Source organism: Bos mutus, chromosome 1, assembly GCF_027580195.1.
Source record: "Bos mutus isolate GX-2022 chromosome 1, NWIPB_WYAK_1.1, whole genome shotgun sequence".
NCBI classification, from domain to species: domain Eukaryota; kingdom Metazoa; phylum Chordata; class Mammalia; order Artiodactyla; family Bovidae; genus Bos; species Bos mutus.
Genome location: NC_091617.1, coordinates 65,110,716 through 65,134,606, shown reverse-complemented (window position 1 = coordinate 65,134,606; position 23,891 = coordinate 65,110,716). Strand labels below are relative to the sequence as shown.

Below are 23,891 nucleotides of genomic sequence, written 5' to 3'. Positions count from 1 at the left end.
TTCTGTATAATAGGCCAAGAAATCTCCCACCTCAGATTCTCTTTATGTGGAATGCTTTCCCCTCTAGGCATCAGTAGGGTTTATTCTTTGACCTTTGGACCTTTACTCAAATGTCACTTTCTCATTCTCATTCTCAAATGTTCTCTCATTCCTGGTTTCTATTTTCCTGTTTTATTTCTCTCCTTTGCACTTTGAGCATATTTTATGTTTTACTTATCTTGTTTTTATCTATTTCTTCCTGCTAGAGTAGACACGTTCTGAGGGCAGAGCTTTTTTTCTGCTTTATTCTCCATCCCCAGGCCTTGAATAATATATGCACATGCTAAGTTGCTTCAGTATTGTCTGACTCTCGTGACCCCATGGACTGTAGCCCGCCAGGCTACCCTATCATGGGATTCTCCAGGCAAGAATAGTGGAGTGGGTTGTCATTCCCTTCTCCAGGCAATCTTCCTGACCCAGGGATCTAACCTGTGCCTCTTATGTCTCCTGCATTGGCACGCTGGTTCTTTACCACTAGTGCCACCTGGAAAGCCCATGATAATATATGGCACCCAGTAAATAATTACTTAATGAGTGAATGTATTGATCAATTAATCTAGTTACACACACTGACCTTCCACTTTTGGTCACCACTGGAGTGTTTACAAATGCTGTTTGTTCTGCTTGAAATGTGTTCCTTGTTCCTCAGTTACCTTTTATTAAGATAATGTTTTTCCTTCACATCTCTTCAGTTTCTCAGGGAAACTTTTTTTTTTCCTTCCATATCTCTCAGATTTATGGCAAATGTGAGGCTTCAAAACACCACAAAATTCTCTTTGATAGTACATATTATGATTGTATTTTACTTTTGTTTGTTTAGTACTTTATTGTTTCCCTACTGGGACCCAAACCCCTTAAACATAGTACCTTGGCTATCTTTTACTCACCATTATATCCCTATTACTTTTGGGTTGGAGGTCAGTAAATATTAGTTGAATGAATATAAAAGATTCCCTACTCACCTTGCATCATAAGGAGGTTTCTTTTCTTCTCTCTTTTCTGTTTTTTCTATGTTTTATTACTGAATTTGTAACTGATTTTTATCATGCTTTTGAGTATAAAAACCTTGCCATTGAAGCAAAATGAATGACTTTAAACTGATATGAAAATGTTTTGAAAGTATCACTAGAATGGCTACTTCTCTTTCTTTTTTAGGGAGATGAGGATCATGTTGTTAGTTTATGTTATGAGACTGTTCGTGATAACCATTCAGTATTACTTTTCTGTCCATCGAAGAAATGGTGTGAGAAGCTGGCAGATATCATTGCCCGTGAGTTTTACAGTCTGCACCATCAGGCTGAGGGTAAGTAGTGATGGAAAGGAAAGGAAGTGATGAAAGGAAAGCCTCCATTCTTAGGACATTTTCTTGAAAGTAATGTTAATAATTATATTAGCAAAGCATGGTTCTTTTCATCATTGCCACCACCTGGATGGATCCTTTGTAAAAGTATGTTTTTGTGACTAATCATCTTCTTATCCTCCTTATAGATAATATGTATACACATTCAGACTAACTAATCTTCAGAATTTCAGTATATTGGATTTATAGAGGTATATACTAAGGTTCTTCATTTAGGATCCATGGGCTTTGAAAAGTTGACTTCAAAGCCCCCTAAATTGTATAAGAGACTTCACATACACACATTTTTGTCTGGGGAAAGTAGTCATATCTTTTTTATATTTCTAAGCTCTGACTCTAAAGAGAGTCCCGCGTACACACACACACACAGTATACACATGTAGTTTAAAATCAACTTTATTGAGGTATAATTTGTCTAGAATAAAATGTACCCACTTGAAGTGGAACTTAATGAATTTTAACAAATGTGTTCACCATTGAACTCCTCACTGTGATCAACATATAGAACATTTCTGTCACTCCAAAATGTTCTTTTTTGCTTTCAATCTCCTCCCTCTATCCCCAGCTTCAGGCAACCAGTCATATATTTTCTGTCACTCTAGATTAGTTGTGCCTTTTCTAAGAATTTCATATAGTAAATGAAGTCATATTATGTGTATGTGTCTTTTGTGTCTGGCTTCTTTCACTCAGCATGATATTTTTAAGATTCATCCAGATTGTTACTTTTATCAACTCGTTTCTTTTTTATTGCTGAGTATTGATCTGTGCATATTGCTATAAACATTAGTGTATATTTTTACTCACTCTGGGGTGAGTAGTGTTTCCTCACCACACTAGATTGTGGCCCCTTGTGATCAAAGATAAGTGCAGGGAAGACAGGAACAGTTCTGGTTATAGAACTTTAGGATATTTTATGACTTTGTTATGTTGGTGGCATCTTGAGGATAGGTAATGGATATCTCAAGCCTAGCTTCAATTAGTAAACTTTGTATGAAGTTTATATTAGTAGACTTTGGTCCAATATTATAACATGTCTTTTAGTTCTCTCTTAATCAATGCTTTCTTACTATGCCAGCTTATATTTTTTTTGTGGCAACTATGATAACTTACATTCCTTAATGACCAGAAACATTATTTATATTTTCTTTGCATGAGCTTCTTATGATTTATAGCAGTGGTTTCCAAATCCTAGGACTTGAACTAGAGTCCGGGCTGTGATGAACTTTTCACCAGAAAAGTAAAGACAAGGTAGCACATTTTTCATACAGATGACGTTTAAAATTTGAAATTATCCATACTAATTTTTTTATGTTAAAATTACTTTTCTTTTTAAATAAGGGAACAAAGATAATTTTTTAAAAATTTAAATTGTTTTTAGAGAAGTAAAAAATTGGCAACCGTCTGTGGTCCTCAGAATTTTAGAAGTTTACCAAAAAGATTTAAAAATATATAAAATATAAGATATATTCTGTGAGAAAGTTTACTAGTTCAGAAATCCAAAGTCTAAGTTATTTTTAAAGAAAATAATAGTTCTTGCATCTAAGAAAATCTTCTGGGGAAGTTATACATAGAGGCAAAAAACAGAGGGTAATGTATGATTAATTACCACATTGGCTCCAAAAAGGCTACAATTGTCACACAGAACTAAGCTCTGATGTGATTCTGACACTGCTGGTTTGGTGGGGGCACACGTTGAGCAAGGATTTATTTTAGGCTCTGAGTGATGGTATTTGTAATTTTCTCCTTCTTTCAGCTGGTTCTTTTGATCTCCTCCTGTGGCCTTGATCTCAACCTAACAGTGTTTCCTAAACTTTGGTACACATTAGAATTGCCTAGGGAAATTTAAAAATCATTATGTCCAGGTTGCATCACATCACAGAATCCAGGGGAGAGAGCCAGAAATCAATATTTTTAAAATATATCCAGGTGATTAATAAGTAGTTTCAGAACCATTGCCTTCTGTCATGACTCAGGCAGATAGCAGTAAAAGAGGTCCAAGGGGAGGTGAGCAGTGTTGACAGTTTTTTTGTGACAGGATTGGTAAGATCATCTGAACTTCCACCAGTGATGCTGGAACAAAAGGGCCTCCTAGAAGTGATGGGTCAGTTAAAACGTTCACCTTCAGGATTGGACTCTGTATTGCAAAAAACTGTGCCATGGGGAGTAGCATTTCATCATGCAGGTATCTATATATTTACTATGTTATTATGAAGCCCCCTCCAAAAATACTTAAAATTTCTTTATTTTTATGTTTGATTTGCATTTGATTTCTCATTAACCACTTAATACTCTTAAATTTCCTTTTAAGACATTGTGGATTAAGATTAAACAGGAATAAAACACATGCAGGATTATTTACTTATCTGTATGGTATATAAGTACTAGATACAAGCTTCTTTGGTACCACTGGGGATGTGAATTCTAAAGTGATTATGTTTCTATACTTTGTTTTCTTAGAATTTAGGTTGAAGTGGTACTTGCTATCCTAATTTTATGCCACTCTGAATATTTCCTTTTATATCTAGGGGTATTTGTAATATTCTTACAAATACATCAAAATTGAATTAATTTTAGAATTTGTCATATTGTTATTTTGAAATAGTTACAAATGTTTAAAACCTCATACCTAGGTTGTCAAAATTGCAAGGATTATGACAGTGAATTAAATAACTTCTTTCACGGAGTGATCTATCCATGTTGATATGTGCTAAGGATATGATTAAGAATATATTGTTTCTGTGATTAGGCACTTAACCTTTTTAGTTCACGTAAAAATTTTGTCATGCTACATAAAAATAAATTTAAAAAATATGTATCTACACACAAACACATAAAAATATTTTCATTGTATATAAACTATAAAGCATGCGAATAAAGTGAATATTGGTGGACCCACCATTTAATTTACAAACTAAGAACCCCAATTCTCTTGACTTTTTAAAAAAATAAAAATAAAAAATAAGCAAGATAAGTGTATATTCTGTTTGCTGTTTTTCTTTTACTCATGTATTTGTCCTTCAGATATTTATTTATGTGCCTGACCACTGTGTTGGATACACTGTTAGATACTGTCTTGAGTAAAGCACGTCTGTACCTTCAGGGTGTTCTTTTCTAGAGCAGGTTTTAGCAAACTACAGTCTGCTAGTCAAATCCAGCTGTTTTTGTAAATAAAGTTTTATTGGAATACAGTCTTGCCCATTTGTTTTACAGCTGTTCCATGTGACAGTGGCAGAGTTGATTAGTTGCAACGGAGATCATCTGTCCTGCAAAATCTAAAATATTTACAGATAAAGTTTGACAGCCCCTGATCTAGAAGGAGATAGAACTGTACTAGGGTTGGCAGACTGTGATTACTTCTTTGTTTACAGTCATAACAGTAGCTTAAAAAATCTTTACAAGGTTATATTAGATTCTCAGATCAATTTGTAAGTGATCAAGTGTAATGTTTTCCTCATATGTTTATAAATATATGCTATTATAATTTCTTTTTTTAGGTCTTACTTTTGAGGAGAGAGATATCATTGAAGGAGCCTTCCGTCAAGGTCAGATTCGAGTCTTGGCAGCAACTTCTACTCTGTCATCTGGTGTGAATTTACCTGCACGTCGTGTAATCATTCGCACTCCTATTTTCAGTGGTAGACTTCTAGATATTCTTACTTATAAGCAGATGGTTGGTCGTGCTGGCAGGAAAGGCGTAGACACAGTAGGTAAGTGAGTTTGAATTCTATGATAGTGTTGCTGAAGGATAGTGTCAGTCTACTTGAAATTGAATAGCAACCTATTTCTCATCATGTTATATTTCTTTGTTATCCAAAACTAAAAGTCACCTTTTGGATTTACTTACTATTTATATAGAGTATAACTTAAAATCTTCATATCGTCAACTATTGGTTTTTCTAGTAATGTAAAAAAATCTTTGTTAGAAGATTTTCTTTTGTGTTATATACAGTGAAATGATTCAGTATTATGTTTATCAGATGGCATCACATTAGCTGGAAGATGACCTTTAATTTCCAGTACCATCTGCTATTTTGTGCTAATGAAGAGATTGATTTTTTTGGTTATTAATTTTTTTAGTTGTCTGGTATTAGAGTTTAGGGATTCTGAGAGCTGGGAAGTACTCTCTCATACTTTTGAAATAGGAACTTCATGTACCCTCTTTCTCTTTCTAAATTGGTACTGACTCTGAAAACACATTTTCAATTTTTTGTATAGCAAGTAGTGATAATATTGCCAGCAGTGTAAATAAAACTTAATTTCTTAAGTAGTAGGGAAAGACTTGTTTAAATTAAATATCAAGACGGCAGCAAATATTCATGCCTGCTATATTTTTCTGGGTATGACTAAATTGTTGAGTCTTCTAGTGTTTAAGAACTTTGAGAGGAATGTTCTCTGTCACACTTTCTTTTAGTTTGTTTTTCCATGTTCAAGCAATAGCATTTCTATCTTGTGGTATAAGATGGCTACTGCAGTCTCTGTTATCACATCTGCATTTCAAAATGGGCACATCCTGCCCTTTAAGGGCACTTCCCAGAAGTTACACATAGTATTTGTTCTTAGATACAATTGACCAGAACGTAGTCACATGTTTATATTCCCCAGATACAGGGAAGCTGATGAATATAATCTAGCTGAGTGGTCATCAGTTCAGCTAACATTTAGGGGTTTTATTAAAGGAAGAATGAAGAAGTGAAGTGAAGTCACTCAGTTGTGTTCGACTCTTTGTGACCCCATGGGCTGTAGCTTACAAGGCTTCTCTGTGCATGAAATTTTCCAGGCAAGAGTACTGGAGTGGGTTGCCATATCCTTCTCCAGGGGATCTTCCCAACCCAGGGATCGAACCTGGGTCTCCTGCATTGCAGGCACACACTTTACCGTCTGAGCCACCAGGGAAGCCCAAAGGAAGAATGAGAGAATGGCTATTAGGGTGGACTATCAGTCTCAGTCCTAGTAGCAAATGATTCATCTATCTATAATCCCTGAGGGCCATTGGTCTTTTAATCAACGTTTGTTGATTAAAAAAGCCTTGTAACTCATTGATTTCTATTACTATAGTCACCAAAGAAGTTTATCCTGCTTCAGTCTCTTACTTTAGCTACAAGATATGCACATTTGACCTAAATCAAATCCCTTACGTTATACAATAGAAGTGACAAATAGATTCAAAGGATTAGATCTGATAGAGTGCCTGAAGAGCTATGGACAGAGGTTCATGACATTGTACAGGAGGCAGTGATCAGGACCATCCCCAAGAAAGAGAAATGCAAAAAGGCAAAATGGTTGTTTGAGGAGGCCTTACAAATAGCTGAGAAAAGAAGAGAAGTGAAAGACAAAGGAGAAAAGGAAAGATATACCCATTTGAATGTAGAGTTCCAAAGAATAGCAAGGAGAGATAAGAAAGCCTTCCTTAGTGATCAATGCAAAAAAATAGAGGAAAACAATAGAATGGGAAAGACTACAGATATCTTCAAGGAAGTTAGAGATACCAAGGGAACATTTCATGCAAAGATGGGCACAATAAAGGACAGAAATGTATGGACCTAACAGAAGCAGAAGAGTTTAAGAAGAGGTGGCAAGAATACACAGAAGAACTATACAAAAAAGATCTTCTTGACCCAGATAATCACAGTGGTGTGATCACTCACCTAGAGCCAGACATCCTAGAATGCAAAGAAAAGTTGGGCTTTAGGAGCATCACTACGAACAAAGCTAGTGGAGGTGATGGAATTCTTGTTGAGCTGTTTCAAATTCTAAAAGATGATGCTGTGAAAGTGCTGCACTCAGTATGCCAGCAAATTTGGAAAACTCAGCAGTGGCCATAGGACTGGAAAAAGTCCGTTTTCATTCTAATCCCAAAGAAAGGCAATGCCAAAGAATGTTCAAACTACAGCACAATTGCACTCATCTCACACACTAGCAAATTAATGCTTAAAATTCTTCAAGCCAGGCTTCAACAGTATGTGAACCGTGAACTTCCAGATGTTCAAGCTGGTTTTAGAAAAGGCAGAGGAACCAGAGATCAAATTGCCAACATCCGCTGGATCATTGAAAAAGCAAGAGAGTTCCAGAAAAACATCTGCTTTATATGCCAAAGCCTTTGACTGTGTGGATCACAATAAACTGTGTAAAGTTCTTAAAGAGGTGGGAATACCAGACCACCTAACCTGCCTCCTGAAATATCTGTATGCAGGTCAAGAAGCAACAGTTAGAACTGGACATGGAACAACAGACTGGATCCAAATTGGGAAAGGAATACATCAAGGCTGTATATTGTCACCCTGCTTATTTCACTTATTTACAGAGTACATCATGAGAACCACTGGGCTGGATGAAGCACAAGCTGGAATCAAGATTGCCAGGATAAATATCAATAACCTCAAATATGCATATGACACCACCCTAATGGCAGAAAGTGAAGAAGAACTAAAGAGCCTCTTGATTAAAGTGAAAGAGGAGAGTGAAAAAGTTTGCTTAAAACTCAGCATTCAGGAAACTAATATCATGGCATCTGGTCCCATCACTTCATGGCAAATAGATGGGAAAACAGTGGAAACAGTGTCAGACTTTATTTTTTTGGGCTCCAAAATCACTGCAGATTGTGATTGCAGCCATGAAATTAAAAGACACTTGCTCCTTGGAAGAAAAGCTATGACCAACCTAGACAGCATATTGAAAAGCAGAGGTCCATCTAGTCAAGGCTATGGTTTTTCCAGTGGTCATGTATGGATGTGAGAGTTGGACTATAACAAAAGCTGAGCCCTGAAGAATTGATACTTTTGAACTGTGGTGTTGGAGAAGACTCTTGAGAGTTCTTTGAACAGCAAGCCAATCCAGCCAGTCCATCCTAAAGGAAATTAGTCCTGGAAGCATTGATGATGAAACTGAAACTCCAATACTTTGGCCACCTGATGCAAAGAACTGACTCATTTGAAAACACCCTGATGCTGGGAAAGATTGAAGGTGGGAAGAGAAGGGGACTGCAGAAGATGAGATGGTTGGATGGCATCACCGACTCTATGGACATGAGTTTGAGTAAGCTCCAGTAGTTGGTGATAGACAGGGAAGTTTGGCGTTCTTCAGTCCATGGGGTCGCAGAGAGTCAGACACAACTGAGCAACTGAACTGAACTGAACTGATGCAGATTACATTTATGTGTTTAAAAAGGATGGGAGGAAGAGACTAAAACATTCCAATCTTATTTTTAACTGCCTCTTTCTACCCTTGATTTCTCAGTTAGACTCAACTCTGGAGAGTGTTGTGTCAGTTTTTTTATACAGATACTCTTCTCTCAAGCCCAGAGGGTCTTTAAGATAATGTAGAAGATAAAGAGGTTTTATTTACCTTGCTACATTCTTTGCTTGTGCTTATCTTTCTCATGAAGAAGAATATTGGAATGTTGGCAGCCTGGATTAATATCAAGCAGTAAATCAGATAACATTCAAACAAAGACCATAACAACTTTGTTTTTGAGGTCTTGGAAACTTCTGATATTTTGACTTTGCGTAGTGCTCCACTTCAGGGCTTCCAATGGTAAAGAATCCACCTGCCAATGCAGGAGACTAAGGTTTGATCCCTGGGTTGGGAAGATCCCATGGAGAAGGAAATGGCAAGATCCCCTGGAGACGGAGATGGAAACCCAATCCAATATTCTTGTCTGGGAAATCCCGTAGATAGAGGAGCCTGGTGGGCTACAGTCCATGGTGTCGCAAAAGATCTGGACACAACTTAGCACCTAAACAAGAACAATGACAGTGCTTCATTTCAGGATGACATATGGCTTGCTCAGAATTTCTTAAGTGTGCAAATAAATGGTTTCATGTCAACCATGAAGATTTAAATACCTGGTCATGCTCTTTGGACTATGTAGCATCTTGCTAACTTCTGTGCATTCTATAAATGATAATTTCCCTGGTGTTTTATTTAGATGACTGTTTAATCTTTCTGTGGATTTCTTGGAACCTTCCAATGTAGGATGATGGTGCTTTGTGCCGAAACAGTGATTTACAAGTTAAATGGTTTGTGGATCTATCTATATCAAGTCTGTGCATGATTTGATTCAAATTGACTTCTCTATTATGAAGTGGATACAGCTTCCCTGCTGCTGCTAAGTCGCTTCAGTCATGTCTGACTCTGTGCGACCCCAGAGATGACAGCCCACCAGGCTCCGCCGTCCCTGGGATTCTCCAGGCAAGAACACTGGAGTGGGTTGCCATTTCCTTCTCCAATGCATGAAAGTGAAAAGTGAAAGTGAAGGCGCTCAGTCGTGTCCGACTCTTAGCGACCCCATGAACTGCAGCCTACCAGGCTCCTCCGTCCATGGGATTTTCCAGGCAAGAGTACTGAAGTGGGGTGCCATTGCCTTCTCCACAGCTTCCCTAGGCAAGTGCAAACAGGACCTAGAAATATATATTGGCATTATTTTTGCATTTTCATAAATCTTGATTATCCTGAAAAGTGGTTATCTATTTTGTTGAATCAAAGCCTAGAAGAGCTGTACACAGGTCAAAGTGGTTTTTAACCTATTGCTAATGCTAGTTGATCCATTTTCTAGATAGTTTTTGTTTTAAGTTAGGCTATTTTATAATTATTGTAAGTGTCAGGTGGTATATTCACTTCTCTTTGTTTTGATGGTACCTAATGTTTTTTGTAATTATATTTGGGATAAATAACCAATAGTTATCAAGTTTACAGTTCTTATATTTTTCCTGTCTTGATTCTCCATTTGGCAGTCAGTGTTGGGAAAGCATCATCTATATTTTCTCTCTGCCTAGGTGGTTAGAGTAGTCCACCACAATCTACTTTTATTTTTATTGTTCTGTAATGCAAGTGGCCTTCATTTTACCTCTTGAATATCTTATTTACTGCTTCCTTTCCCCTACTATTGAATTCATTTGGGAAAAAAAGGGTTTTCTCTCGTCTTAATTGTTATAGTAAGTGTTTATGTTTTTACAAATTGTATATTTGAATATGTTTTTAATTAATAAGTGCTTTGACATATTTTTGTTCATTTGGCTGTCTCAGTAGCCTAAAGCATTTGAATTAGTGAGTTTTATATTGTGATTTTTAGGTATCCAGTAGTATTTTTGACTTTGTATTATCATCATGTATAACGTTAATGGAGCTCAGGTTTGGCTACTCACTGCACAATAGGCCAATAAGTCAAGTGACAAGGCGTGAGTCAAGGAAAGTGGCCTTATTTGAAACCAGCTAACTGTGAAGGAGAAGAATGTGAACTAGTGTCCTTAAAAACAATCTTAATATCTTGGTGCAAGCGTTTTAAAGTCAGTGTCAGGAAAGGGGCCTCAGGGTAAATGAGCAGCTTGTGCACAGTTCTCAGATTGGTTAGCATCAAGGTGAAGTTTCAAGCATCACCAATTTTCTGGGTTCAACTGGTTGGGGTCTATGTACTTGTAGTCAGCAGATTTTATCTGGGAGTCTGCTTCTTATAAAACAGCTTAGGAATATGTGTCAGACCTTTTATCTATACCTTTCAAGGAACTGAGAGTTCAGTGACTCTGCTTTGTAGCTTGTTTATACTCTAAATTGTTAGCAGTTTCCTAGGCCAACAGTTATTCTTTGTTTCTATGTCTTCACGTTTACTAATCATTAACTCTTCAGCCAGCCTTTTGAGACGCAAGGGGGGCCTGAGAGACTGAAGACCTATGTACTCAGTTGTGTCCACCTCTTTGTGGCCCCATGGACTCTAGCCTGCCAGGCTCCTCTGTCCATGGAATTTTCCAGGCAGGAATACTGTAGTGGGGTGCCATTCCCTCCTCCAGGGGATCTTCTGACCCAGGGATTGAACCTGTGTCTCTTGTGTCTCCTGCATTAGCAGGCGGATTCTTTACCACTAGCAGCACCTGGGAAGACTAAAGCAAAAGCTTTTTACTTCAAAGGACAGGGACACAGGAGATGGTATGCAGTTTCATAACTAGTAATAATTTGTATATACATTTTCCTTTATAGTTTTCAGAATATCTATTACTATTACATACTTAATTATTCAATGATAATAGTACTGTATGGAAGGAAAAAAAAAACTTTTACCCTCTTAGGTTCTATGCCTTGTGCTTGCAAATTAAACTGACAAATTACAGAGTAACAGGAAAAAAAGCCATACATATTTGAGTCGCTGTTTAATTTTTTACGTACATGTTGTCCTTAATTGAAATAAAAATCCAAAGAAGCAGATAGATGCTGGGGGTTTATGTATCCTTTTAACAGAGAGTATTAAATTGTAGAGAAGTGACAAGACAAAGGAAAGGGGGTTTTTCATAATTGAAAAAGACATGTGTACCCCAGTGTTCATTGCAGCACTATTTATAATAGCTAGGACATGTAAGCAACCTGGATGTCTATCAAGAGATGAATGGATAAAGAAGTTGTGGTACTTGTATACAATGAAATATTAGTCAGCCGTAAAAGGATGCATTTGAGTCAGTTCTAATGAGGTGAATGAACCTAGAGCCTTCAATACAGATTGAACCTTCAATACTGATTGAAGTTAAGTCACAGAAAAAATGTTGTGTATTAATATGTATATATGGAATCTAGAAAAGTGGTCTAGATTTTGGTCTAAATTGATGAACCTATTTGCAGGGCAGCAATAGAAATACAGACGTAGAGAACAGACTTGTGGACACAGTAGGGGAAGGAGAGGGTGGAATGAATTGAGAGAGTAGCGATGAGACATATACATCACCATATGTAAAATAGACAGCCTGCGGGAATTTGCTATATGACACAAGGAGCTCAAACCTGGTGCTCTGTGACAATCTAGAGGGATGAAGTGGTGTTGAAGGTGGAAGAGGAGGAGACATATGTATCTATGGCTGATTCATGTTGATGTATGGCAGAAACCAACACAGCACTGTAAAGCAATTATCCTCCAGTTAAAAATAAATTAAAAAAGAAAAGGGATTTGGGCTTCTAGGGGGTGGTACATTGTGGAAGGGTAGGTATGTGCTGGAAATTAATGCAAGTTAAGCTTTATATAGGAAGGTCTGTGCACACCTATGTCAGTGCTGAATTTTTGTCTCCAGTGATAAGAATTTTTCTCCTAGTATGAGAGGCAGGAAGGGGAACACATTCACAGAAATGTTTATGTCCTGCTTCTAAGAAATAGGGAGAGGGCAGAGAGCTCTATGTTTGCTGCTTCTCAGTTGCCTTCAGGTCAAAATAATCCTTATGCTAAAGTGGAATATTTTGGTATAGCATATTGTGATCCCCTTCAATCCAAAATTCAGAAAATAAAATATTTGTGGTAATTCTATAACAGCCACTGTCATCTGTTGTCTCCTTTTAAACAAGAACCTCCAGAAGAAATGGAGCCTGGTTAACTCTTAATTCTAGCTCAGTGAGACCCCATGCTGGGCTTCTGATATCCAGAACTATACTATTAAAAAATCTGTGTTGTTTGAAGCCACCATGTTTGTGACAATTTGTTGCAGCACCAATAGAAAACTAATACTGAGAGGGATTGAGGAGAAAAATTCCCTCAGTGGAACAACCATGAGAAGCTTGTTCAAGGTTGTACTCATGGAACCTATCAGTGTCTGGTGCAAAATAAAAGCTAAACAATGATTTTTGAATCAATAAACATGTATTGATATCTACTAGGTGTTAGTTAATTTATGTATCTACTACGGTAAGAGCATTGCTTTTTGGTAAGAAAACTGAAGCTCATTTAGATAGATGACTAGTTTAGGCCACAAAGCTACATAAAAGAAACTTAAAATTCAAATCAGAGCCTGTTTGACATGCTGAGGTCTCTGGCCACACAACATTCCTAATTTCTGTAACTATCACTTAGCCCCCTAAATAAATCATTCAAAACCTTTGTTCTAGTTACTTGTGCATCCTCAAAATTCTTGAAAGTGGTAGGTGAACCTCTTTTCTGTCTTAGAAGTAGGAAAGAAAATCAGCAATGGTATAAAAGGGATACCTGGAGTTCTTTAAAGGGTATACTCGATAAAAAGAAGAGGTTGGGTAGAATAATGAGAGCTAACATCTACTCAACACTTCCTATTTGCTAGCTGTGGATATCACGGCTTCACTGCTTTAACACATTCATTCTTCAAAAAAAAAACAAAACAAAACAAAACAAGTAAGACAATTTAAAATCTCTTTAGCTGATATGGACATGTGTTGGGATTTTGCAAATTTTTTTTTTTCCATTACAGGTGAGAGTATCTTAGTTTGTAAAAACTCTGAGAAATCAAAAGGCATAACTCTACTTCAGGGATCTCTGAAACCTGTTCATAGCTGTTTGCAAAGACACGAAGGAGAAGAAGTAACCTCAAGCATGATAAGAGCTATTTTGGAGGTAAGAGGGAGTTCACTAAATTACCATTCACTTTTTTGTTCATATAGTACAATGGTAGAGCTTTAGTGTGTTAAAAATCTTAGCTTCCTGTTTCTTTATGAGATTATTTATAAACTTTCCAAGTCTGAATCTCTTTTATTTTATATAGTTATTTCCTGGAGATTAATACAGCTTGTACCATATAAATCTACTTCAAAATAGCAGTTTGAAACCCAAATGCCAGATGGTTCTGTTTATTTTTTAGGTGTTCTTTATTATGTTCTGAATTTTTTAAAAAAGATGACAACAGTGGACCTTAGTTCCTCCATACAGATCATGTGTGTGCTTAGTTGCTCAGTGTGTCTGACTCTTTGTGACCCCATGGACTGGAGCCTGCCAGGCTCCTCTCCATGAAATTTTCCAGGCAAGAATACTGGAGTGGGTTGCCATTTCCTTCTCCAGGGGATCTTCCCAACCTAGGGATCAAACCTGTGACTCTTGCGTCTCCTGCATTGACAAGCAGATTCTTCACCACTAGCGCCACCTATTTATTTATATATATATGTGTATATATATATATATATATATATGTATGTATATATGTATATGTATATATGTATATGATTTAATTGTATTGTTAGTTCCTGCATTTTAGATAATGTTTCATCTAATTTCGTTTGTGCAAACATGTTGGATCTACTTAAAAAAATATATATATATATATATTTGATATATTTGCTTTGGGTCTTAGTAGCAGCACATGGGATCTTCTGTTGAGGCACACTGACTCTCTAGTTGTAGGCTTAGTTGCTTCACAGCATGTGGAATCTAGTTCCCTGACCATGGATTGAACCCATGTTCCTTGCATTACAAGGTGGATTCTTAACCACTGGACCACCAAGGAAGTCCCTGGATCTAATTTTAAGGAAAACTTTCCATGTTGTCAATAGGTGTTATCTATTTTTGTAATAAACTATGATGGAAGAGTTAATAAAGAGTCTCTGCATTAAGATGCTGATAACATTTTATGAGAAAAAGTAATTTATTTAATGAGGTCCTGTGTCTTATTAAAAAGTTGTAGAAGATTTCAAACTTCTTTTCTCAGATAATAGTTGGTGGAGTGGCAAGTACGTCACAAGATATACAGACTTATGCTTCTTGCACATTTTTGGCTGCAAGTATGAAAGAAGGGAAGCAGGGAATTCAGAAAAATAAAGATTCTGTTCAACTTGGAGCAATTGAGGCCTGTGTAATGTGGCTACTAGAAAATGAATTCATCCAGATTACTGAAGCTAGTGATGGAACAGAAGGTAAATATGACTTCTGAATTGCAACTTCCTTTTTTATCTTTAGTGATTTAGAGTATCTAAGAGTGTTTTAGTAGAAGAAAATTGACTTATCAACTCATTTTAAGTGAATCAGTGCTGTGTTCAGCAACATCAGACAAGTAGTATAGAGCCTGCTGATATATATCCATGCATTGGATTCTGTTTGTAAAATTGATCAGAGCCTGAAAGATTAGTTACAGAATGCCTAAAGACAATATTTTATTTTTAACATTTGATCCTTTTTTTCCCCACCCCCACTCCCAAACCAGGAAATGTATATCATCCAACACACCTTGGTTCGGCAACTCTTTCTTCTTCACTGTCTCCAATTGATACTTTAGATATTTTTGCTGACCTACAAAGAGCAATGAAGGGCTTTGTTTTAGAGAATGATCTGCATATTGTTTATTTGGTAAGTTCTGTTTTCTTCATTATTATCTTTGTGAAAATGAGGAGGAAATACCTATAAAGAATCCTGAACAACAAAAATACCCTAAGGGAATATATTGTCTGCTTTCCTTGACTAGGATAGTACTGGTGGGAATAGAGATGAAGTAAGATGAAAAGTAATCAGCTAAATGTTCTAGTGACCTTTTAAATCTGCTTGCCTACTTGTCTGTTTTTTCTAGCTTTCTTTCATAAGGATTTGAGATGATTTATTAAAAACATGCATTATACAGTTTGTAAGAACACAGCAAGGGGCAATGAGATATCTGGAAATTAAGGATAAGATCATAATGTAAAACTCAAGCAAGGATTGGTACATAAACAAGAACACCAGTAAGTCATGTACAGTTGTGCCCAACATTGATTCTGGGCTGTCTAGCAACTGTAGCAAAGAGTAAAGCTGGTTAGTCTTAATAAGATAAAAAACAAAACAAAACAAAAAAATAGAAGTATTGCATTTTATTGCCTAAGAGAAATGTAGTCCTAAAAATCACACTATGGGACTTACATTTTTGATAAAGTATTTATAGTAAATGCTATGAGGAATTTTAAAAGCTTGTTTAAATTAGATAATCTTTTATAAATATTATTTTTTAAAACAAAGATTTTTTATAATAATTGGATAAAATACAGTTTGAGGTCATATTCTCTGGCAAGAACCTGACTGGAAATACTTAATTTTGCAATTAAGAGTAGATGTTGGGAGTGATGTAGGCAAGATGGTTGTAAAAGGGATCTCTGACTCTAGTCCTCATCAAAGATATGAATTAGCAACTATTCACAGTCAAGAACACTTTCTAAAAATCCTAGAACCTGGTGGTGAGGTTAAAACACTCTTTTAGAGTGCAAAAACTGAGAGCAGCCACATTAGAATCTAAGAGCAGTGGTTTTCACTTTGACTGTGTTGCCCCTCCAAGCAAGCACAGTGCCTTACTGGAGAATACATGGTTTCTCTAGTGGTTAAAAGAGAGTCAAGGTTGGCATCCAGTTTTCTCAGCATTCTGGAACATTCCTTGGGAAGGTCACTTCTGTCTCGCCTCACAGAGAAACCTAGGGGAATTGGCAAGGTTAGATAGACCACCAACGGTCAGCTAGGAACAAAGAAACAGATGGAGCTCACAGTGACCAGTATTTGGATCATGGCAGTGATACTGCATCTCTTTCTTAATCAGAAAGACCATCAAATGATTCCATTCTCTGTGGCATCAGAATGATGTCCCCATTTGATTGGGAAGCAGGGTGAGCAGTTCTGCCCAGCTGGCAGTCCTAACCTGTGCATAATTCTCAATGTATATACTTATAAATTTTTATTTTTATAAGAATAAAAAATTTTTTATTCTTTTTATAAGAATAAAAAAATTTTATTCTTTTTTATAAGAATAAAAAATATCTGGGGGAATTCATAGAGGGAAAAATGTAGTAACAGAGTCAGATTAAGAATGTGATTTTTCAAGGAAAAGACTTTCTCCAAGTCTGTGAATACCTTCGACAACAATCACACGCGATGCCTCTTCTTCATCTGATGACATCTACCAACCCTAAAATGGACTGGTGCAACACTTTACACTTTAACTATGGACATAATGTGACTTTTTTTTTTTTAATTTTTACTCCCAGATGTACCTGATGACATAATGTGACTTTTAATTTTGATTCTAAATGTTTTGTTTTTACTGTTTGCTCCCTACATCTGTAATTGTATAACTGGATTTGTTTCTAGCAGCATGAAAGCTTTTAAGTTACAAATGGTTGCTCAAACTCTTGCTACTGCTGTAGCTTCCTCCAGCTACTATTTGGGGCCCCTGGATCAGATATCCTCAATGTGAGGATTAGGAGAATATGTTGCCTCACCAATTTAGGGACAATGCCCCTTGTCAGCTCGGAAGCAGTTATGGAACGAAAACGACGCCCCTTTTCCCTAGGCAACATAATTCTCCTAAAAGAAAAGGGGGGAATGAGAGAGTCATTTCCTAGGCAGGTTGATAGGAAGTCTAGGGGTCCCCAAGGAGAGAGGGGTCTGGAATTCTCAAGGAGGAAGAAAGGACAAACTTTTTTTCTTTCTCCACATTCCTTAGGATTATATACCAATAATGTATCCTGCCTAAGGACAGTCTTTGGATTCAACCTTCTGTTATTTTAAAATGTTAATTATGGAAGTAGACCTGGTCTTTACAAGGATGTATCTTGCCTGAGGACAGTGTTATCTTAAAATGTAAATTATGGGAGTAGGTCTGATGAGGTCTTTACAACCTCCAGACATTCTTTGGATTCACTGGAGAGTATATAACTTCATTGTTAACACTAGCAAGCGGGTATTCTTTCTGCCCCCTTCTGATGCCTATGTCAGAAGCTTTCTCTATCTCCTTTATACTTTAATAAAACTTTACTACACACACACAAAAAAAAAAAAAAAAAAAAAAGAATGTGATTTATGAGCTTTTAATAAAAAGTTATAATAAAAACTTCTAATTAAAAAAAGAAAAGAGAGGGAGCCAAGCCAGCAGCCCTGCCAGCTGCAGAGCTTGCCTGCAGCCTTGCCTGACCAGGGAGCCTGACTCTGGAATATAGCTTGGAATCCTGCATGAATACAGAGTTCATCCTTTGGACCCACCCACCTGTGGAGCACAGTCTCTGCCTGTACCTGAACACGGAATCCAGCTAATGGCACCAACTAACCAGGGAGTACAGTTTGTTCCTGCTTGACCAGAGAACCCAAGGAGCAGCCCTACCCAACCTCAGAGCTCAGCCAACCTGCTTGACTATGTGAGCACAGCCATGGGTCATGCCTATCCATGTAACCAGGCTAGCAGTTTCACCTGACTAGGCAGCTCAGGCAGTAGTCCTGTTTGACTGCAGAGCTGAACCAATGGCCCCTCCAACCAGAGGTCCTGCCTGGTCCTTTATGAATTCTACCAGCTGGCTCTTTCCCCAGACTAGCCTGACTAGTGAAAATCTTTTCTCTGGCAAAGCAAACATGAAGATTGGAAGAAGTGACCACTTCCTCAAATGCACAGACACCAACACCAACATGCAAAAATAATGAAGAATAAGGGAAACATGACACCACCACCATCATCAAATAAATTGATAAATTAATAAAAACTTCAGTAACCAAACCTAAAAGAGATCTATGAACTGACTGACCAAGAATTCAGAATAATCCTTTTAATGAAATTCAGTTAACTTCATTAAAGAAAACACAAATAGGCAACTGAACAAAATTAAGAAGTCAATACATGAACAGAATGAGAAGTTCAACAAAGAAATAGAAACTGTTTTACAAAAGCCCCCACCCTACTAAGCCCCCCAAACCCACAAATCCCAGAGCTGAAGAATACAATGAGTGATCTATAAAATTCAATAGAGAGCTTCAAAAGCAGACTTGATAAAGCAGAAGAAAGAATCAGTGAATTCAGATAGGTCATTTGAAATTATACATCCAGAGGAAGGGGTGTTGGGGGAGGGTTGGCTAGAAAGTATAGAGTGAAAAAACCCCACAAAACTTATGGGACACCATCATATATATTATTGAAGTCCAAGATGGAGGAGGGAGAGAAAATGACAGAAAGTCTATTTAAAGAAATACTGGCTAAAAATATCCCAAATATGGGGATAGATATGGACATGAAGCTAAGAGGACCTCAAACAGGTACAATCCCAAAAGGACTTCATCTCGATACATCAAACTGTCGAAAATCAAAGATGAGAATTTTGAAAGCAATAGGAAAAAAGACTGTTGTCAAGTACAAGCAAACCTCATAAGGCTGTCAGATTTCTCAGCAGAAACTTTGCACAGAGATTGGTATGATGTATCAAAATCATGAAAGAAGAAAGCTACCAACTAAGAATACTATACCTAGCATGCTGTCTTTCTGAAATGAAGGTAAGATAAAGATTTTCTCAGACAAAAGCTGAAGGAATTCATCATCCTGGGCATGCATTTATAAGAAATGCTAAAGGAAGTTCTTCAAGCTGAAATGAAAGGATGCTGTTTAACAACATAAAACATGAATGTATAAAACTCACTGGTAAAGAAAGGTAAATTTATAATCAGATTCAGAATTCAGAATGTAATGGTGATATGCAAGTCACATATACAAAAGTTAAAAATAAACATTGAAAATAATTATAATTTGCTAATGAATACATAAAATGTAAATTGTAATATTAACTGCATTAAATGAGAGGGGATGGAGAAGTAAAAATACAGTTTTTGTGTAGAATCAAAGTTATCAGCTTAAAATAGAAAGCTAAAGCTGTGTATACAATGGAACATCATTTATCTATTAAAAAAAAAAAAAGAAACCTTTCCATTTGTGACAACATGGATTAACCTGGTGGGCATTGTGCTAAATGTAATAAACCAGACAGAGAAACATAAACTTTGTATGGTTTCACCCATGTGGAATATGAAAAAGTTGAACTCAGAAACAAAGTGGAATGGTACTTGCCAGGGGCTGGGGTCTGGGTGATATGGGGAGATGTTTGTCAAAAGGTACAATCTTTCAGTTACAGGCATACTTCCTTATTTTATTGTGTGTTGCTTTGTTTTATTGTGCTTTATAGATACTGCATTTCTTTTTTGGAAATTGAGGGTTTGTGGTAACCTTATATTGAATAAGTCTCTTGGTGCCATTTTTCTAACAGTATTGTTTTTATTTTTTAATTTAAAAATTTTTGTTTGTATATTTTTGGCCATACTTTGTTGGCTTGTCTTCAACCAGGGACCAAACGCCAGTCCTCAGCAATGAGAGCATGGCATCCAAGTCACTTCACTGGACTACCAGAGAATTCCCTAACAGCACTATTATTTTGAAAAAATATTTACTTGGCCTTGCTGGGTCTTCGTTGTGGCACATGGAATCTAGTTCCCTGACCAGGGATTGAACCTGGGCCCCCTGCATTGATGCAGAGTTTTAACCACTGGAACATCAGGGAAGTCCCAGCATTATTTTTGTTTTTTAGAATTAAAAAAAATTTTTTTTTAATAATATATTTATTCTAGTTGCACTGGGTCTTTGATGCTGTGTGTGGGCTTTCTTTAGTTGTGGAGAGTGGGGACTACTCTCTAGTTGTGTGCACGGGCTTCTCATTGCAGTGGCTTCTCTTCTGGAGCACAGGTTCTAGGCACACGGGCTCCAGGAGTTGCAGCACAGGGGCTCGTTAATCGTGGCTCACAGGCCATGGAGCCTGCAGGCTTCAGTAATTGTAGCACATGGGCTCAGTAGCTGTGATGCATGGGCTTCTCTGCTCTGTGGCATGATGAATCTTCCTGGACTAGGGATTGAACCTTTGTTCCCTGAATTGGCAAGGAGGATTCCCATCCACTATACCATGAGGAAAGTCCCCAGAATTACTTTTAAATTAAAGTGTGTGCTTGGATTTTATTAGTCATAATCCTATTGCATACTTGAGACTACTTTTATATGCACTGGGAAACCAAAAAACTTGTGTGGCTCACTTGATTGTGATAATTGCTTTATTGCGATGTTTTAGAATGAACCTACAGGATCCCCAAGGTATGCCTGTGTAAGATGAATAAGTTCTGGGAATTTAATGTACAGCATAGTGATTATAGCTAGCATAGTGATTATAGCTAGTAATACTGTATTGTATACCTGGATTTGTTTACAGAGAGAATCTCACCATACACACACACAGTGGTAACTGTGAGGTAATAGATGTGCTAATCACCTGATTGTGGTAGTCATTTCACTGTGAATACATATATCAAATCATATTATTGTACCCTTTAAATAAATATATTTGATTTCATTTGTCAGTTACCTCAATAAAGCTGGGAGGAGGGAAGGAGCAAATATATGTGTTTTGATAGGCAAGTGAGTAGGGGGTAAATCTGAAATTATTGTAAGAATTAAGAAGGCTTATCAAGAAATGTATTTCAATAAAAACACTGTATAGGGGTGAGCACTAGGAGAAATGTCTGGACAGGGCCATTTTTTCCCCCCTTCTAGTGAACATGTGTATTTCTACTGCACATGTGTACTTCATATGTTCAAAGTTCTGTGCCTGAGAATGTGGCTAAGAAGAATCTCAAAGCTGGTCTTACAGTTATTTGGCATGGCCTTAAAAATAAGTCTCACTTATTGTACAGGGGTTATGATTATGAGCTCTAGGGTCAGACTTCCAGTTTACTTCCATGAAAATTAGATTTAATGCAAGAGGCTTGCCAGGAGGCACAGTGGTAAAGAATCTGCCTGACAGTGTGGGAGATACAAGAGACTTGGATTTGATCCCTAGGTCGGGAAGATCCCTTGGAGTAGAAAATGACAACCCACTCCAGTGTTCTTGCCTAGAAAATTCCATGGACAGAGAAGCCTGGTGGGTTACAGTCCATGTGGTTGCAAAGAGTTGGACACGACTGAGTGACTGAGCACACACGCATGCTATATACATTACTTTCTACCTGTTTTTCCCCTTTAACAATATATCTTGGAAAGCACTCTTTATCAGTTCATGAAGACTTTTATTCTTTTTATATCTGTATAACTCCATTGTGTATGTGGATATACTGTTGTTTATTCAGTCAGTTCCTGTGATGAATATTTGAATTGTTCCCAATATTCTGGTATGGCAAATGATGCTGCAGTGAATAACTTTGGTGTATAATATTGTAGTTTTTATGGAGGTGTATCTTTAGGAAAGAATCCAAGAAGTATGATTGCTGAATAAAGTGTAAAGACATGTGATTTTGGTTTTGCAAAATTGCTCTCCATAGAGTTTGTATCATTTTCCAATTTTACCAGTGCTATATGAAGTGGTTATTTTTCTACAACCTCATAAAAAAAGGTATGTTGTCAAGCTTTTATATATTTTTTAAGCTTTTCTATTTTGTGTATACTTTTAATTTGCATTTTTATTATGGATAAATTTGAACATTTTTTTCTGTATATTTAAGGCAGTATGCTTTTAGTTTCTATGAATTGTCCATGTCTTTTGCACATTTTTCTATTGTATTTTTGATCTTTTTCTTAAGTTTTAACAGTTCTTTTATATATACTAAGAGAGTAGTTCTTTGTGGTGTAAATACTTTTCTCCTAGTTTTCCACTCAGCTTTTGATTCTGTTTATTGTGTATTTTGTATAGCATTTTAAAATATATAGTTGAATTTTGAACCTTAGAATCAGTGAGAAATGATTTGCTCGCTCTGGGATTATAAAGAAATACTCTCACATTTTCTTCAAATAATTATATGATTCTCGTCTCTCTCTTTTGAGCTCTGTTCCATTTAAAGTTTATTCTAATATATGGTTCTTCAATTTTGTCTTTTTTTATAATGGCTGTCTGTAGTCACATCTTCATTTATTAAAAAGGTTTGATTTATACACAATGTCTGAAAAATTTTCTTCTGCTTTCATTTAACTTTTTCCCCCCCAGTTTTTATGTTCTAGTATGCATTTGTATTTAGATACATTTCTAATTTCCATTTGTTGTTGGGTATATTTTTATTTCATTTGTTGACCTGACAATAGACCAATTTTACTAATATGTACACTATTACCTTTGTTTTATTTTTTTTCTTTTCTTTTCTTTTTTAACTTTACAATATTGTATTGGTTTTGCCATATATCAACATGAATCCGCCACAGGTATACATGTGTTCCCCATCCTGAACCCTCCTCCCTCCTCCCTCCCCGTACCATCCCTCTGGATCGTCCCAGTGCACCAGCCCCAAGCATCCAGTATCATGCATCGAACCTGGACTGGCGACTCGTTTCATATATGATATTATACATGTTTCAATGCCATTCTCCCAAATCATCCCACCCTCTCCCTCTCCCACAGAGTCCAAAAGACTGTTCTATACCTTTGTTTTAATTAAAAGTTTTTATTGTATTATCTAGTAAGGCAATGGCACCCCGCTCCAGTACTTTTGCCTGGAAAATCCCATGGACAGAGGAGCCTGGTAGGCTGCAGTCCATGGGGTCGCTAGAGTCGGACACGACTGAGCGACTTCACTTTGACTTTTCACTTTCATGCATTGGAGAAGGAAATGGCAACCCACTCCAGTGTTCTTGCCTGGAGAATCCCAGGGACGGGAGAGCCTGGTGGGCTGCCGTCTACGGGGTCGCACAGAGTCGGACACGACTGAAGTGACTTAGCAGGAGCAGCAGCAGCAGCAGTAGGGTTAGTTTCACTGTTCTTCTTTTCTGATGTTCATACCTATTCTTGCTTGCGTACCTTTTAGTGTAATGCTTAGAATTAACTTGGTATTTTCATTGACATTGTTAAATTTATACATTAATGTGGAGGAGAACTGATTGACATCCTTCTTTTTTATTTGATTGGTCTTATTTGTGAAAAGAGATGTTTCTTTGAGTCTATTTTGGGGCTTTCAAGAGTGTTCTGAAAATTTTCTCATAGATAATTTGAGTTTTTTTGAAAATAGCTT

At 36.9% G+C, this 23,891-nt stretch overlaps 1 protein-coding gene across 3 annotated transcripts in view; it reads left to right on the top strand.

The window, feature by feature from the left end:
• POLQ (DNA polymerase theta) overlaps nucleotides 1-23,891 on the top strand; it is a 106,514-nt gene that overhangs the window by 16,294 nt on the left and 66,329 nt on the right. For all 3 annotated transcript variants that reach the window (XM_070369999.1, XM_005896082.3, XM_070370001.1), the window contains 6 exons: nucleotides 1,195-1,342; nucleotides 3,435-3,581; nucleotides 4,894-5,106; nucleotides 13,582-13,724; nucleotides 14,809-15,013; nucleotides 15,301-15,443. In XM_070369999.1, coding sequence (XP_070226100.1) covers nucleotides 1,195-1,342; nucleotides 3,435-3,581; nucleotides 4,894-5,106; nucleotides 13,582-13,724; nucleotides 14,809-15,013; nucleotides 15,301-15,443 — 999 coding nt within the window. The remainder of the gene's footprint in view (nucleotides 1-1,194; nucleotides 1,343-3,434; nucleotides 3,582-4,893; nucleotides 5,107-13,581; nucleotides 13,725-14,808; nucleotides 15,014-15,300; nucleotides 15,444-23,891) is intronic.